A 15128-nucleotide genomic window follows, 5' to 3' on the forward strand; every position below is an offset into this window, starting at 1 on the left:
TAGAAATATGTGTGGAGTTTTTACGGTCAGCCTGAGTACACACACCTCCAGAGTGAATAATGTTTTGCAGTTTACGTCACCGGATTCGCTGTCATGTCAGGGACGCCGTAGTCATCAGCAGGACATTGTGTCTGTTTGTGGAGAACTTGTGTGCTTCGATTGAAACAAAATGTGTTAGCAGAGCCGTTGCAAGACACTATAGGGGCCCTAGGCAAGAAGGTTCCATCGAGGCTCTGCAAGGCTACCAAATTGTTTGGAAGTGCCACCCCAAACACAAAGACATGTGCTGTGATAATGATATAAACAACCATGTGAACTGTTAAGAAAAGGCAGGAATTAGGATTACAGCAGGATTATGAGTTGTAGTTTACTTTGTTATTGTGTCCCCTTGTTTAAGTGTGAATCATTTTAGTTTGCATTACACCTGCCCTATAAGCACATAGTAGAATATTGTATTGTTTCATTTTATGTTCATGTTTCATAGCCTTAAAATATAGTATTTTTTCATCAAATAAATCATATTGATCTGCACAAATATTTATAGCATCATTCATTGCCCTGCATGGATATATACTGTGCGTAATTTAAACATAATACATACTGCGGCTTAGCTCTGGGTCACCTCTGTGCTGCAGGAGGCTCTTCATGAGCCACAGTGAACAGCTGATGAAGGCTGTGAGGTGAAATGAAGGGGAGGGACCGAACTCTGCAGGAAGGCAGAGCTTCATTTCAATGAAGTCACTGGTGTCTGCTGCCTGCTTTCATCCCTCTGTGCTGGTGACTTACATCTGCGCCTGTGTCTTGCACAGTTCGCTGAGGATCTGATAAGGAAACCACAGCAGCATCAGCCGGCAGCTCTGACAGTGGCTGAAGTTTTATTTTAGAAGTCAGTTTGGTTTTTTTTGTTTTACTGGTTTCGACAATGTTACTCAGACTTCTGCCAAGTGTAAATAAGTTACCTGCTCTGTACTGGAAATACTGGCGTTAGGAAGAGTTGATTCACTCGTCTTGAAGCGCATATGGACTTAACCATGAATAACCAGTCGATGACAGGGAGGACCATGGTCCCCACCATCCCGTCTCTTATGTTCATTTTCGGGGTGGTTGGAAATGTCATCGCCATCGTGGTTCTTTGTAAATCTCGCAGAGAACAGAAGGAAACCACATTTTACACGCTGGTGTGTGGGCTGGCTGTCACGGACCTCCTGGGCACGCTGCTGGCCAGTCCGGTCACCATCGCCATTTATGTGAAAGGTTCGTGGCCCGGAGAGGACCCGCTGTGCCAGTACTTTGGATTCACCATGCTTTTCTTCTCTCTGGCGGGTCTCAGCATTATCTGTGCCATGTCTGTGGAGCGATACATCGCTATAAACCATGCCTACTTCTACAATGACTATGTGGACCAAAAGCTGGCCGGCTTTACTCTAATAGCCATCTACATCTCCAACGCGCTTTTCTGCGCTTTGCCGCTTGTGGGCTTTGGACAAGTGAAGAAACAATACCCACAAACTTGGTGTTTTTTAGAGTGGAGGAGCAACAAGACCAGCGATGCCGCCTACACCTACATGTACGCGGGTTTCAGCTCTCTTCTTATTCTCGTCACTGTGATCTGTAACGTGCTGGTGTGTGTGGCTTTGATCCGGATGCACCGGCGCTTCGTGCGCAGGACGTCGCTGGGAACAGATCTGGGGCGCAACGTGGATCCGCGGAGGAGAGGGCGCAGCTTTGGCCGTCTGGCGGGCGCAGAGATTCAGATGGTCATTCTGCTCATAGGCACATCGGTAGTGATCCTAGTCTGCTCCATCCCACTTGTTGTAAGTTAACTTTTTTTTGTCCGAGTTGCCTTTAACCATTACGCACGTTTTACGCACGGCTCTGTTTCACAATGCAGATGTTTGTATAGTAAACTATCTGATCGAGCAATGTGATTCACATCTGTGTGGATGAGTGGAAATTAAAACTCTCCTTTCTGTCCATTAAACATGCCTTATGCACAGCTTGTAGTCTTTATTGTCCATGGAAGAAAGTGCTCCAAATCTAAATGGATGATAGAGGAAAGTTCAAACATATTTCTCCCAGGGTTGGATTATTTTTCTTCTACTTTCATGTTTTCATTGGTGGTGTCTCTCTAACACATGCACATCCATCCAAAGCTGCACTCTCTCCACACTCAGCCTCTCCTCTCCTTACAGGCTCAAGTGTTTTTGAACCAGCTCTACAAGACTCCAGTGGAGCTGCGGCTGGACAAAAACCCTGATCTACGGGCAATACGTTTCGCTTCCTTCAACCCCATCCTTGACCCCTGGATCTACATTCTGCTCCGAAAGGCTGTTCTCCTCAAGCTCATTGAGAAAATCAAGTGCTTGTTTTGTAAAATGGGAGCAAGGAGGCAACAAAGACAGGGAAACTTCCACTGTACAGACGCTCATCAGCTCTCCTCGGTCATCTCTAATCGGGACTCTCACTGCTTGGTCTCCCATGACCTACGAGATGTCAGCAGCACCTCTCAGACTTTCCTCTACCTGCCAGAAGGAAGTGAGATGTACCCTGGGAGCTGTGACAAGGCTGGCAGGCTCTCTGGTTCACAGCCGTCCTCAGTGAGAAACTCACAAGCTTCTTATTCGTCTGAGAAAGGCAGCAGTGAGCCCCAGACTGGAGAGGGGACACATGTAAACACAGCAGACCTTCCTTGTCCAAAAGATTCAACGCTTCAGGTAACGCTGAGCACTGAGACAGTGGAGGAGAAATGCATCTGAGGTAGATTATCTACTGAATTACTTCTCCATAAGATACACTTTTAAACCCTTGAATAAGTAAGGGTTTAGGCGCTTAACAATAATAGATCTGTTTGTGTGAAGTGGGGCACATGCAGTGAGCTTTACTGCCCTGCTCTGTTTCAGCATCCAGCTACCTCAGCAGTGACTATCTCTGACTATGTGAGCAGATTTTTGTCAACACAAACGTCACACAGGGATCAATGATGGAAATGCTTATACCTTCTAATTTCAATACTTTGTTCAATCAGTGTGGAAACTTTTACTGTGGAGTAGATGTGGCCAGTATTTGAGAGTATTTGAGTCACAGCCCTGTGGTCGACGCAGTAAATGAAAACAGTAGTCAGTGTGATTATGATGAGTAATCACTGGCATGTGTGTTGCCATTGTAAGGATCGAATCCTGTGACAAACTCTGTTGTATGTTGAAGGACACATTGTGTTAGTTCCATGACTAATGTGTACAGTAAAATGTGGTGAACACAGATGTTTTTGTTCTTCAGCCGTGGAATACACACAATCTCAAATTATACAAGAAAACTCTGCTTTCCATCATGAGGGTACAAAGATTCCTGTGCCATACGAGAGCGGGAATCCTGAACGCAATTTCCTTGGCTACAGAAAACGTGGTGCAAATCGGTGGACAGATGTTTGATAATGTGGAGCGTTAAGCTGTCAGAATGAGAAAAGTGGTGTTCCATATGTGTAAATATTTCTTTCTAATAAAATTATTCTTCTCCAGGAGAAGGTTTTAGTGAATAAATCCCAACTTTAGACGGGCTAAACAAAAGAATCATGTGTGTGCAGTTATAAATCAGATGAGTCATGTCTGAAAAGACCAGAAAGTCAGTCCAGATTTTTTTTTTTTAATAGTATAAATTTTGAATAAATGTGCAAACATACCATCTGTTTCCACAGTTTAATCTTCAGGAAATGTTTGGCAGCTCTTCTAACAATTTGACAAAATCAAACTTGTATTCATTCAGCCTGTCATATAATATGAGATGGACTGATGAGTGTTGTTCAGAGCAGGCTTTACGTTATCGTCATTGACCAAAGAGCTCCTTCATGTTGGTGAGGAGGTCATAGTCTGAATGAGTTGGTGTTACTGCTTGAAAATAACTGCAAACTGTGTTGCAATCCTTCTTTCAGCTGCATTTTTTCTCCCCTTTTCTACGTCGTATGAAGCCAGTTGACACCTTCTGCTGCTTGTTTTACCACTTTGGTATGAACCAGACTGAACCCTTGAACTCCAGTTTGTTTGAGCTTTTTCACTCAAACGAGCTTTTCGTCTTAGTTTCAGCAGCTTTAGTCTGCCTCCTTTCCCCCCTGTTATTAACTCAGATTGTTGGATTACATTCTTGCTTTACTCGTTCCTCTTGTTGCTGTTAATTTTAGACCAACTAATTTGTGCCAAGATCGGCACCCCTACAGCGTGACTGTGCCTGTTAAACAAGGTCTTTTAATTTATTTTTCATCTTTAAATGATGCACTTTATTTTGTATTTTGTAAAATGAAACCTGTTTTTTTTGTTTTTATCATGACTGATATACAGACGCGGCTGTAAATGAATGCCTGTGATTATTGTGCCACAGCAAACATGACGTGCAGTCACGTGTTGTCACCATAAAGTGGAACTTCATTACACACAGTTTCTCACACTCACTTTTCTTTGCTGCTCAGATTTGGTGAGATTGTCTCATGACTCTCCATTATCTCAGACAAATGACCCTGAGCTTTTTTTTTTTTTTTTTCCAAACGTTTACAGGAAAATAAACCAGAAAGTAACACACTGGGGTCATGTTACATAAAAAAAATCTCTTGTGTCTGATGCCAGACGCTCGGAGAAGATTGCAGACGGAAAAAAACAATTCGGGGTCTCAGGAAGAAGACCTGGCAAAGATAGCTTCTCTCCTAAAACAATAAACACTATCTAAGTCTCCAATTCACTGCAATTAAGCTTAAACAAGCAAGCCAGTGGCTTAGGCAAACATGTAGCCTATGGACAGAGTGTCAGCGGATCCTCCAGACTCTGGGAACAACACACATTAATCAGATTAAACTGTGAAAAATGGGATCTTACAGTAGCACTGCATGACCCTGCACAGTAATATATGATATTAACCAGGTGTACATTCACATCCTGCACACAGAAGAGCTACTGCACAGGATCCCCTCACTGACCTCAGACAGGTTAACGAGGATCACTCTTTGTCGGGAGGCGGTGACCCCTGGATAAGCCGGAGCCTTTAGTAATACACAACCTGACACGTGTGCTGTCACTAAGGTGGTTTACGTCACAGAGGGTCCTTCAGTGACTCTCTGCACTCTGTCACCTCATTGATAAACAGCAGAGAGCACCTGCTGCTCCACCACCACCACGTCGTCGTGCTGTCACCCTCAGTTGAAAAGGACACAAAACAATGATCCTGCTCTGGAAATATGCCAGAACCAAAGCAGAGCTGATGCAGGAGCTGATAAGTGTCCGTCTGCACTCCATCCCTCCAGCGGTGGAGGAAATAGGAATGAGATGTATCGTTTGTCATTGAGAACAAATGATCCTCTGTGGTGTGTGGAGCTGCTTCTCTCACTTCAGTGTGAGGAACATCCTTCTTCTTCCATGAGCTCAGTGTTGATGTCCAATCAGGACAGGAAGACTTCGGTTGGTGATGAATTTGAACGCTTCAAAGGGCATTTCACCCAAACTAGAAAAGAAAAATCTCAGTTTTGTTTTTGCAGGTGCTGCTGTTACCTCAGTTTTAATTTTTCTGCAGAAAGAGGCGCCAATGAAAACTGTTCACAGCAACACAGTTTGTGGAAGAAGATGAGTTTTAAATGATTAAACTAAATCTGCTCAGACTGTATCATTGGGACTCCTCCAGGAAAACACTGCACAGTCAATGAAAACAGCATTATGTTACTTGTTACACCTGTTTTCCTCAAGCTATGTGCCCCCTAGTGGTCATTTACATGCAATACATGTAAAATCTGCATCCGGATCCGGATATAACACAGTTGCCAAGAAAATGGTGGAGAGGCTTGTTGCAATATTATGAAAGAGTTTGAATGTTGTGATTTGGTAGAAAGGACCCAGATGCAGACTGGGGCAAAAACAAAGGTCAGCTTATTAACACAAAACCACAGAAGTCCAAAAAGGTTAAACAAACAGAAGCTGCAAGAGCAATAAAACTAACAAAGAACAAATAACAACAGAAACAAACACAGAGGAGCAACACAGGAAACAGCACAGACAGACTGACAACGACAACAGGAAGCACGAGACTTAAATACACAAGGCAACAACACACAGGTGAGAAACATCAGGGCGGATAAGGCAATCACAAAGGAGGGAAAACACCAGGAAGTAGACCGGACAAGGACACACAAGGAAACACGACTTTCAAAATAAAACAAGAAATACAAGGAGGCAGAAAGTAATTAAAATATAAACCAGACCAAGGATCGAAATTACAATATGACACCGAGTGCAGACTTGTCACATAGGCCCACTGTGGTCCCCTTACCAAGTGTAGCCAGAACAAATTAAGTTAAGGCTAGATAAACACTATTTTATAGATATATAATACTTCATTGTTATTACTTGTACTTACCAGGCCTTGATTTCTTCACTGCTCTTCCTCCCTTTTCTCTTTCCTTTTCACTCTCAGAGCTCCTCTTCATTTTGTTTGCATTTTGAAATACAAAATACACACAACTCTGCAAATGAGTCAAATCAGATCAGATGGGACCCTGTTAATGAGGTGTCCTTCTGTTATGGCAAAGTTTGAACACAGCTGTATTTTATATAAAGTTTGTCAGCCCTTGGGAGAACCTGCCTGGCCTGAGGACCCAAGAGGCTGCATGTGGACACCCAGTGGTACCTATTTTTTTCTACATGTTTTAACCTGACACACAATCTTTACCTGGACCAAACCAAGTCCTTAAGACCCAACCAAAAAGGCACTCAAAACAATATTGTCTCAGCTCAGGCTGAACTCAGTAGTTGATGATGTTTTGAATACCCGCCTCTCAGCTACTGAAGCCTCGGCTGCAGTGCCAACATAACATAACATTCAGAAACAAAAGGTGAAATAACTGAAGCTGGTGGTCATAACTGTTACATCATCTTCTGCTTGTACATTAGGTAACACCGAGGGTAACGTAGAAAGAAAAACACACCACTCCCACTTCCCAGCTATTGAGTCGTGCAGCTCAGGATGCTCATTTTCAAAGAAGTCAGGACACGTCAGTCTCCGCTGTCTCTGCTTACATCCACCTGCTTTATGTAACTGCTGGAAGGACAATCCGCTTAAACAAACATATATAAGTGTTTTTTTGCCTTCTCAGTCTGAGGCATCATCAGCATTCAGTCCAGCAGGAGACGACAATGTGAAGAGCTCCAGGGCAGGAATTATAGTCTCCGTCCTGACCGTGTTAAATCCCGCATAAATATACAGAACGTAGAGATCTTCTTTCAAAAGGTTACCAAGCAGAATCATGTACACCAGCAAGTTCCCATGAAACCGTCTTCTAATTGTTAACTTTGATCTTTGCTGTTATATAATACCCGAGCAAGTAGGAAAAACTTCACCACACGAGGTGACCTGAGACACAGATTTCAAACAAACACTCCTCGTCCTTGAACACATCACTGAATCTGTTTAGATTTTAAGAGAAATAGCTTCCAACTAAATAATTATCTATATAAAGTTAGTGCTGGGAAGTGAGTGTCCCATAACAATGAGAGTATTTTACCATCTGTGAAAAGTGCTGATGTGTGCATGTGGATCATTGCATGGGTGTGTGTGTACATGTGGAGCTGGATTCATAAGGGTCATATTTATCGACAGTAGGTCATTTCTGCAGGTTTTAGAGGTTACTGAGTCAGTAATATCCCTAAATTTCCAATTCATATGGGTCACAGACCACCCAAGGAACATTTTTTTTATTATTATTGCTTGTGCAAACTGCATATTACAGAGGAAATTGGCTGCAGGGGGTCAGAATGACACATGAACAGCTGGAATCATCTGACGCTGTGTGTGATGACGCTCCTGATTTTAAAAGACAAAAAGAGGCAAAAAGTCAAACTTTAAAGTCGGCTTAATTCACCTGCACAGTTTTTAACACACATTATCTAGATACTGACGGCCATGGAATTCTTCAGGGCCACACAGACCATAGCTTGCAATTACGTGGAAAATATAAATTTGGCCTCAAAGTCACATTTGTTGTGGACTGTGAAGTCACAGACGAATAACATGTTCTGGCGTTCTCATGTGTTCATTTCTCTATCTGGCAAAAAGGGAAAGAATTCACATGAAAACATTTAAATGAGTCCATCTGAGTCAAAATGTAATAATAGGGCTAAAGGGTTAAAAATCCACTACATCAGAAGGACACAGTTTTACAAGTGTAAACAGCTCTCACACACACACATACTGGAAGCCCTGCAGTGTTTCCCAGCTCACTCTGCTGTCCCTGCCAGCTCTGGCGGCCCGCTCAGTGATTCTTGGAGCTCTCAGCATTTCTTTCCTTTTTCCTTTTTTTTTAATAGAATGACTGTTTCTCCATCATTTTTCAAATAATCATTAGCTGCTGTGATCACCTATTACACGCCGAGTCCAGCTGTGCACCATTAATCATTTATTTCAAAACAGGTTAATTTGACGGCTCGAGCTTAAACCAGATCCTCACTGCTGAACTGTTTCTGTGTTACTGCGGTTTTTTTTCTTGAAATAAATGACACTCTGAAGCAGTGTTGATGGCTTTAACCTGCTCATATCCTGATATGCTTTAAAATTTCACCACATCATAAATCAAACTCACATGCACTGTGTGCCACATGAAGCTCCTCTCAGCGTGTTTATTTGACCCATAAGCTCAGATATTACTATCTATCTATCTAAAATGATGTTTCTGCCATTCAAAACTGTAAAAAAAAAAGATTTTTAAAAGCTAAATTTAAGTCAATGCATTCATTCCAGAGCTCTGAAATCATACTTGTTTGTTTTTTTTTTTGGTTGTTTTTTTGCTGATTAGATCATTTATGTGCAGCAGCAGACCAGAGTTAACACTGCAACCTCAGTAAAATGACTCATATGATATTTTTCTGTGATTCTGTTATCCAAACGCTGCTGCTGAGATACGTTTTGTTGGCTCTGCCTGTGTTTTTATCAGTCTTTTGAGCTGTTAGCATGTATGGGAACCTCTGATGAAATGCTCAGTATTCTCCAGGGTCATGATTTAATGGAAGGGGAGGGGGGGTCATTTAAGCTACCGAGATAAAATAACAGGAACAGTCCATAAACATGCTGGTTCAGTGTCAACCTGACATGATTTATGGAATCAGTGACTTCAAACGGGGCAGAGAAATTAAGCGGGAACACTGTGCTTCTTGGTAGGTAATGAGTAAATTACTCTGTGATGATTATATGTGCTATTAATCATAATAAATGTGTGTTTGTGCTTGTTTCTCTGTGTAAGTATTGCGTGCGCAGCTCAGGTTTCTTCCTCTTAAGTTCAGTGTTTTTGCTCCTAACCAGAGGCAGCGAGACGCCGTCCTCGTTTCTGCTGCCCGGGCCGGGGCCGCTAATTGTCGCTGGCGTGGATCAGCATAGGCGTAAGTGCTTTACCAGTGACTGGGAACAAGTGTGCTCACTCTCACACACTGAGATCAGATGTCACCTCAAAAGACGACGGCACATGAAGGAGTGCACACACACAACCAGCCATACACACAATCCCTTAAACTAGGCCTTACATAACTCTAGACATTAAATCAATACTTTTCTAAATATTGTATATATTCACCACAGTTTAGCATACACTCCTTCCAGTACCTTAAAGTTTTCTTACACAAGCTGAAACAAGCCACACAAAATAAACACACTGACTCACATGCTCGGGGCCATGAAAACGTACTAAATATCTCTCAGCTCTGAAATGACAGTAAACAAATCATCCAGAATGCACTCTGTCAGGACTTCATCTTAATCATTTATGTTTTGTTCACGAAGGACTGCGAATGTTGTGAAAAGGATATCTTGACAACTTACTGTTAAACGTTAACTAAACCATGCTGACGTGTCCAGATTGCTGGTGTGAATAAATATTTACTAAACTCATCTTTTCAGAGAATTACAGAAGTTTATACAAGTCTCCACACCTCCCTCTTTTTTCATAATATATGTCGCCAACATGGCCATCGCCTCGCTTCAGCTTAGATTCCTTAAAGTTAGGGTAGGAGATTTTGAAAACTCAGTGAGAGTCAGCCAGATTTCGAAAGTAAACACACGCCCCTTTCTCTCGGAGCTCACCCCAAAGCCACGCCTGAAGACCTGAAGACGTGTGTGACTTCGGCCATCATGCACGTACCTCTCTGGTGCATACAGAGCAGGAAGAGAGTGACAACCAGCCAATACTCCGTGCAGGGTCCACCCGGAGGATTGGCTGATGTTTTTAGCGTTTTATAGCTTCCACAGATGATTCATATTCTTCTGCGAAACCACCAAATTAATTGGTTGCTATCGGATTATAAAGAGAAGCTACACTAATTTAACAAAAATTGCATCAGAATGAAATCTCCTACCCTACCTTTAAGGGCAACATGAGGAGAGGTGAATGTCACAACATGTTTGGGCACATTGAGAGTCAGTTATAGCATGTTGTACATATGGTGGTTGGCTGAGGCGGACTGAGCTTCAAACTATTTGACCTCACTCATCAAAAAGTCATGATGCAATACATCTTCCAAACATGACACACACGTGATGTTTATGCTAAAGGAACACGTGGACGTATTGCCTGACATCATCTGATCATGGGACCAACAACAGCAGCATTAGTCCATGTTAGGAGACAGGTTGGGGACAGTGGTGGTACATGCAATGCAGACTTTCATTCTTGAAACTGTACAAACTGCAGCCCCTTCTTGTGTCAGGTCGGATCCAAGTGATCTTGCTTTGAGAAAGCAATCCTCTTGAAGTGCCCACATCTTCCTGAGCCTAATTAGGAGCTGAAAAATAACAGGAAGTTTGCAATGAAGGTTAAAAGATGTTGATAAATAGAAGTCTGAAACGGACATGTAAGCTTATGTAACTCTCTCCTCGGCTTCAAAGCTCCTGCTATCGTCCTAACTAGGGCTGAACATTGATGCTGACAAGATCAAATTCTTTTTATTTTGCCTGGATGAAGCATGAACTTTGCATCACTGTATCCTGTGTCGTGCTCAGAGCAGGATAAGCTAATTGCAATTAGACTCTAAGCTACTCGAGCCACAAATGGCACTGCTACTTTCTATGGAAAAGAGCAGCTGTAAGTAAATCAGTACCAACATTACAGCACAGGATCAGAGGTCACACTGCTTCTTAATTATATTACAGGCCTCTTGATGGATCAACAACATCAATAGATCAATTGAACCTTTTTTTAAAAAAAAACACAAAAGCTTGATTTTGTGTTGCTAATGTTTGTTAAAAATTCACTAAAGCGGTCTCATTTTTGTGTGTTGAGGAAAGTAAACAACAAAGGTCCTACACACACACTGTCACAGGGTTTGAGATGTGGACACAAGTGCAGGACAGGTGACGTAGTTGAGGCAAAAAATGTGGTCTTTATTTCAGGCAGAGGTTGATACACGAGTCTGTCCAAACAGGCAAAAGTACAGAGTAGGAGGTCAGAGGTAGCACCAGTCAAACCAGGAAATCAGAAGGCTGAGGTTAAAAAGGGGTGCAGCTAAAGCCTAGACTAAGACCCTGTTTACACATAGCTGGGCATTTTGAAAAACGAATATTTCCTTCCCTCTGTTTTCCAAAATAACATCATGCACACATCATCTTTCCAAAAAGGTTTCCATTTACATTAACCCGCATAAATACGCTCCCAAGAGCTGTCAGGACTACTCCAGGCCTGTAAATGGCAGTGTAGGAAGAAGGAGAAAGCCGAGCAAGCCAATCAGAAGCCAATCTGGCCGTTTATGTGTAAATGAAAGGCACAAACGAGGGAAAAAGTCTCTATTTTTCAAAATACCTGTGTAAACGGGGTCTTAAACAGGCTGTGGTCATACACTGCAAAAAAACTAAGGCGAGACTAGGGAGGGAGAGACAATGAGACACAGGTGAGACACGTCAGGGCGGGGCAGGTAATCAACGAGGAGGGAAGTAAAACACACACGCAGATACAGGAGGGAACAGAGCCTACAAAATAAAACAGGAAATAACCAGCACAATCCAAGAAAATACAAATGATGCTGAATACCCCAAATATAACCAGAATACAATTGTACAAAAATAACCAAGAACCAGGGACGTAAACAGAAAGAAAGAACAACAAAACACGGGGTCATATGACACACACAGCCACACAGCTGCATCCAATTACTCTGTCTGCCTGGCCGCTTATCAGCTTCAATCTGTTTGGAGGTAATGTGCTGTTGTATGTAACAAATACATAAACATATAGATAAAAAGTGCTATTACTGCCTTTTGTTATTCTTCAGGTTTGTAGATCCTAAGAGGTGCACATCCAGAGAGCATGCAAACTGGCCTATACATAGAAACACAAAGCATCACAACCATCTCATCACACACAGACACACGGTCATTGAAATGATGTAGTGTTGTACTTTTTTTGCATTGCTCTTCACAGACACTGATAATGCATGTTTCTGTGAGAAGGAACGAGCCACCTCGTCAAACACATCAGTGTTTAGGTTTCACCACGGTCTGATCCTCTTGTCATAACATAATGAGACCTCAGTTTTGGACTGTGAGTCCCTTTGGCCAAGCAGCATGACACTGTCACTGTGTTCCTCACGTATCCCTGCTGCCACAGTCTATTTCCTCTTCATTTCCTTCTGAGCATCCTGCGTGAACTGTCAGACCCTCCAAGTGTGTTTGTTTTCAGAGTCTTTGCAGAGTGTCTTCTGTGTGGCTGCTGTGTTATCATCAAGTTCCTTCTGGACTGGAATAGAAAATAAACAGCCACAGTTTGGAAAACCAATTAAGCTCATAATCTAAAGGCTATGGAGGGATTTGAAGTCAACATCACATACAGACAGAGGCATTACAGACTCCCATTGGAGTTTACGTTGCTACTTGATGCTTATATCTGTGAAGCAAATCACTGACAGCCGGCTCATTTTTAAGTGCTGATAATGAATCAGGGTGTCGTGAAAAATGTTGCTGTGTTTATTTGTCCTCCTCATTGTAATAAAACAGTGCTCGTTAGGTGTGACTTTGAGGAGACAGTGGCATTAGTCTAGGTGTTATTGATGACGATTTAAAGAATGACACTCAGCACTGATATTAAATCATACATTTCTTTGGCTGAATAAATAATGTAAAACTAGAAATTAGCCTCAACTCTCCCATTTTTTATCTAATATTAGACTTTATTTCTTTATATTTATTTATTTATTTATATTTATGGCCTCAAACAGCTCTTTTTTGCCTTTCTAACTCAAGTATATGGTTTTTAAATCTTTTTTTTAACCTACATTTGCTGCCCTCCAGTTAACCCTGTACAATAAATATCTCTTTTAAAGTGTTTATGTGCAACATATTGCATCCCTACATTTATTGTTTTAGGTGTCATTTAGCAGCACTGAGGTGTGCTGTGTTCATTGAGGAGTTGGAGGAGCTGATTCATTACTATAACATACACCCATACAGCATGCATGAGCAGCCTAAAACAAGTGGCTTATTTTAAAAAAAAAAACTACATCAACATTATGATTTCTCAGTGAACTAAAGACAAAAAGGCCGCATGTAATGTGAGCAGTTACCCAACAGCAGTGGTATGTGTTGAGCTGAGCTTTGGGATTCAAACTTCTTTGAATCTATGTTCTAAAGAAATTACAGATAAATGCTGTGACTGATCTGGCCTCTGTGGACGGCCCATCTGCTCCTCTGTAGTCTGAAGTGCTTCCTCCACCCTCTGTGTATCTGACTGAACATGAAAACTTTATTGATTCACTGTTTAGGTTGTGAAGGCAAACATCCATAGAGCTCCTTTTCTCCCCCTGCATCCACTGCTGATATCCATCTTACAAACATCCCCTCGTGATGAGAGAACAGTTACACACAGAAGGGTCATCGAGGTCCTCATGTTTCTTTTAAGAAGAATATTTTCCACAGAAACTAATGTTGTCATGTTATATAAACAGCTGCTTCTCAAGAATGATTTCAATCTACACTTTGTAATCAAAGTACATCTTAAACTGATGGATCAATGCATAACAAAACAACCAGAGGAACGTAGGTGAACAAATAACACATACCTAGAGCAAATAGGGCTGAGTAGATGGCACATTGTAATCTGTATAAGCACTTTAATCTTAATTCTGAGTTACAACATCGTAAACTAATGCGTCCACAGGTGCAAGCACTAACAGTAAAGTGAGTGTTTCCATTCTGCACAATCCAGAAGATGCCAAAAGGGGGGGAGGAGGAAGGGTGAGGGAACAGACAGAGGAAGATGAGGACAAGGAAGAGGAGGAGCATCCAGGGATTCATTGTGACTGTGCACATCATCATGCCAGGCAAAATGTCTGCTGAACAGTCAAAGGAAACAATGCAGAAAGTGGAGACACAAACATTTGGCCAGACAGAGGATGAATACAGGATGATTTTTTTATTTTTTTTGGCAGTGGGTATTTAGTCACAATTTCTTCTGTATATAAAAATATTCACATACATTAACTCATTGCAATTCATTCCAATGTAATATATATATTAATATTTAATAAATACATGACATTATTCTCCTTTTGTTGATTTGTGTTGTGTATGATACGTGTTCCATTAAACATGTAGCAGCTAAAGCCTAAAATAAAATAAACTTTGTGGAATATCTATAAAAACAAACAAAAACACAAAAAACAGCTGTGCCAACATGTATGTCGTTAAAGCGCGCCGGGATTTGCCCACTGGTGACACATCTTCACACATAAACGATCTCTGTGACACTTTCCTCTTTCATGATTGGATGAACTTTTACCACGTGTCCATGTAATCCCGGATATACGTGCGTTTTTTTTCAAGGCGCAGTACAATTAAGGATAAGGTATGATATTTGCCTTTGACAGGCGCATTATGGTTGGAATTTCTTTTTCTGACGCGGACAGACGCATAATAATATTGCTACTTACCTGCTTCATGAGGAATAAAAGCATTCGACGCCTTTCTGGTGGATTAAAGTTTATTTTTGTGTGTCCTCTCTCAATAGGCAGCTAACAGAAGGCTTTAATATGGCTGAACATCTGACCTAGCAAGACACTCACTGGTAATAGATCAATAACATCATCGCTAGAAAGGCAAAGGCACAACTAAAGGTAAGAAAAAGCTAGTAAAAT

The 15128-nt window shown here is 41.7% G+C and overlaps 1 protein-coding gene across 1 annotated transcript; it reads left to right on the forward strand.

Annotated features, from left to right (window-relative positions):
* The first annotated feature begins 759 nt into the window (after positions 1–759).
* ptger4a (prostaglandin E receptor 4 (subtype EP4) a) lies at positions 760–4327 on the forward strand. Its single transcript, XM_028414970.1, has 2 exons — positions 760–1814; positions 2193–4327. The coding sequence occupies exons 1-2, from the start codon at positions 1020–1022 to the stop codon at positions 2754–2756; spliced, it is 1359 nt and encodes a 452-aa protein (XP_028270771.1). The 5' UTR covers positions 760–1019; the 3' UTR covers positions 2757–4327.
* The last annotated feature ends 10801 nt before the right edge of the window (positions 4328–15128 follow it).

Source organism: Parambassis ranga, chromosome 9 (assembly GCF_900634625.1).
Source record: "Parambassis ranga chromosome 9, fParRan2.1, whole genome shotgun sequence".
NCBI lineage: Eukaryota > Metazoa > Chordata > Actinopteri > Ambassidae > Parambassis > Parambassis ranga.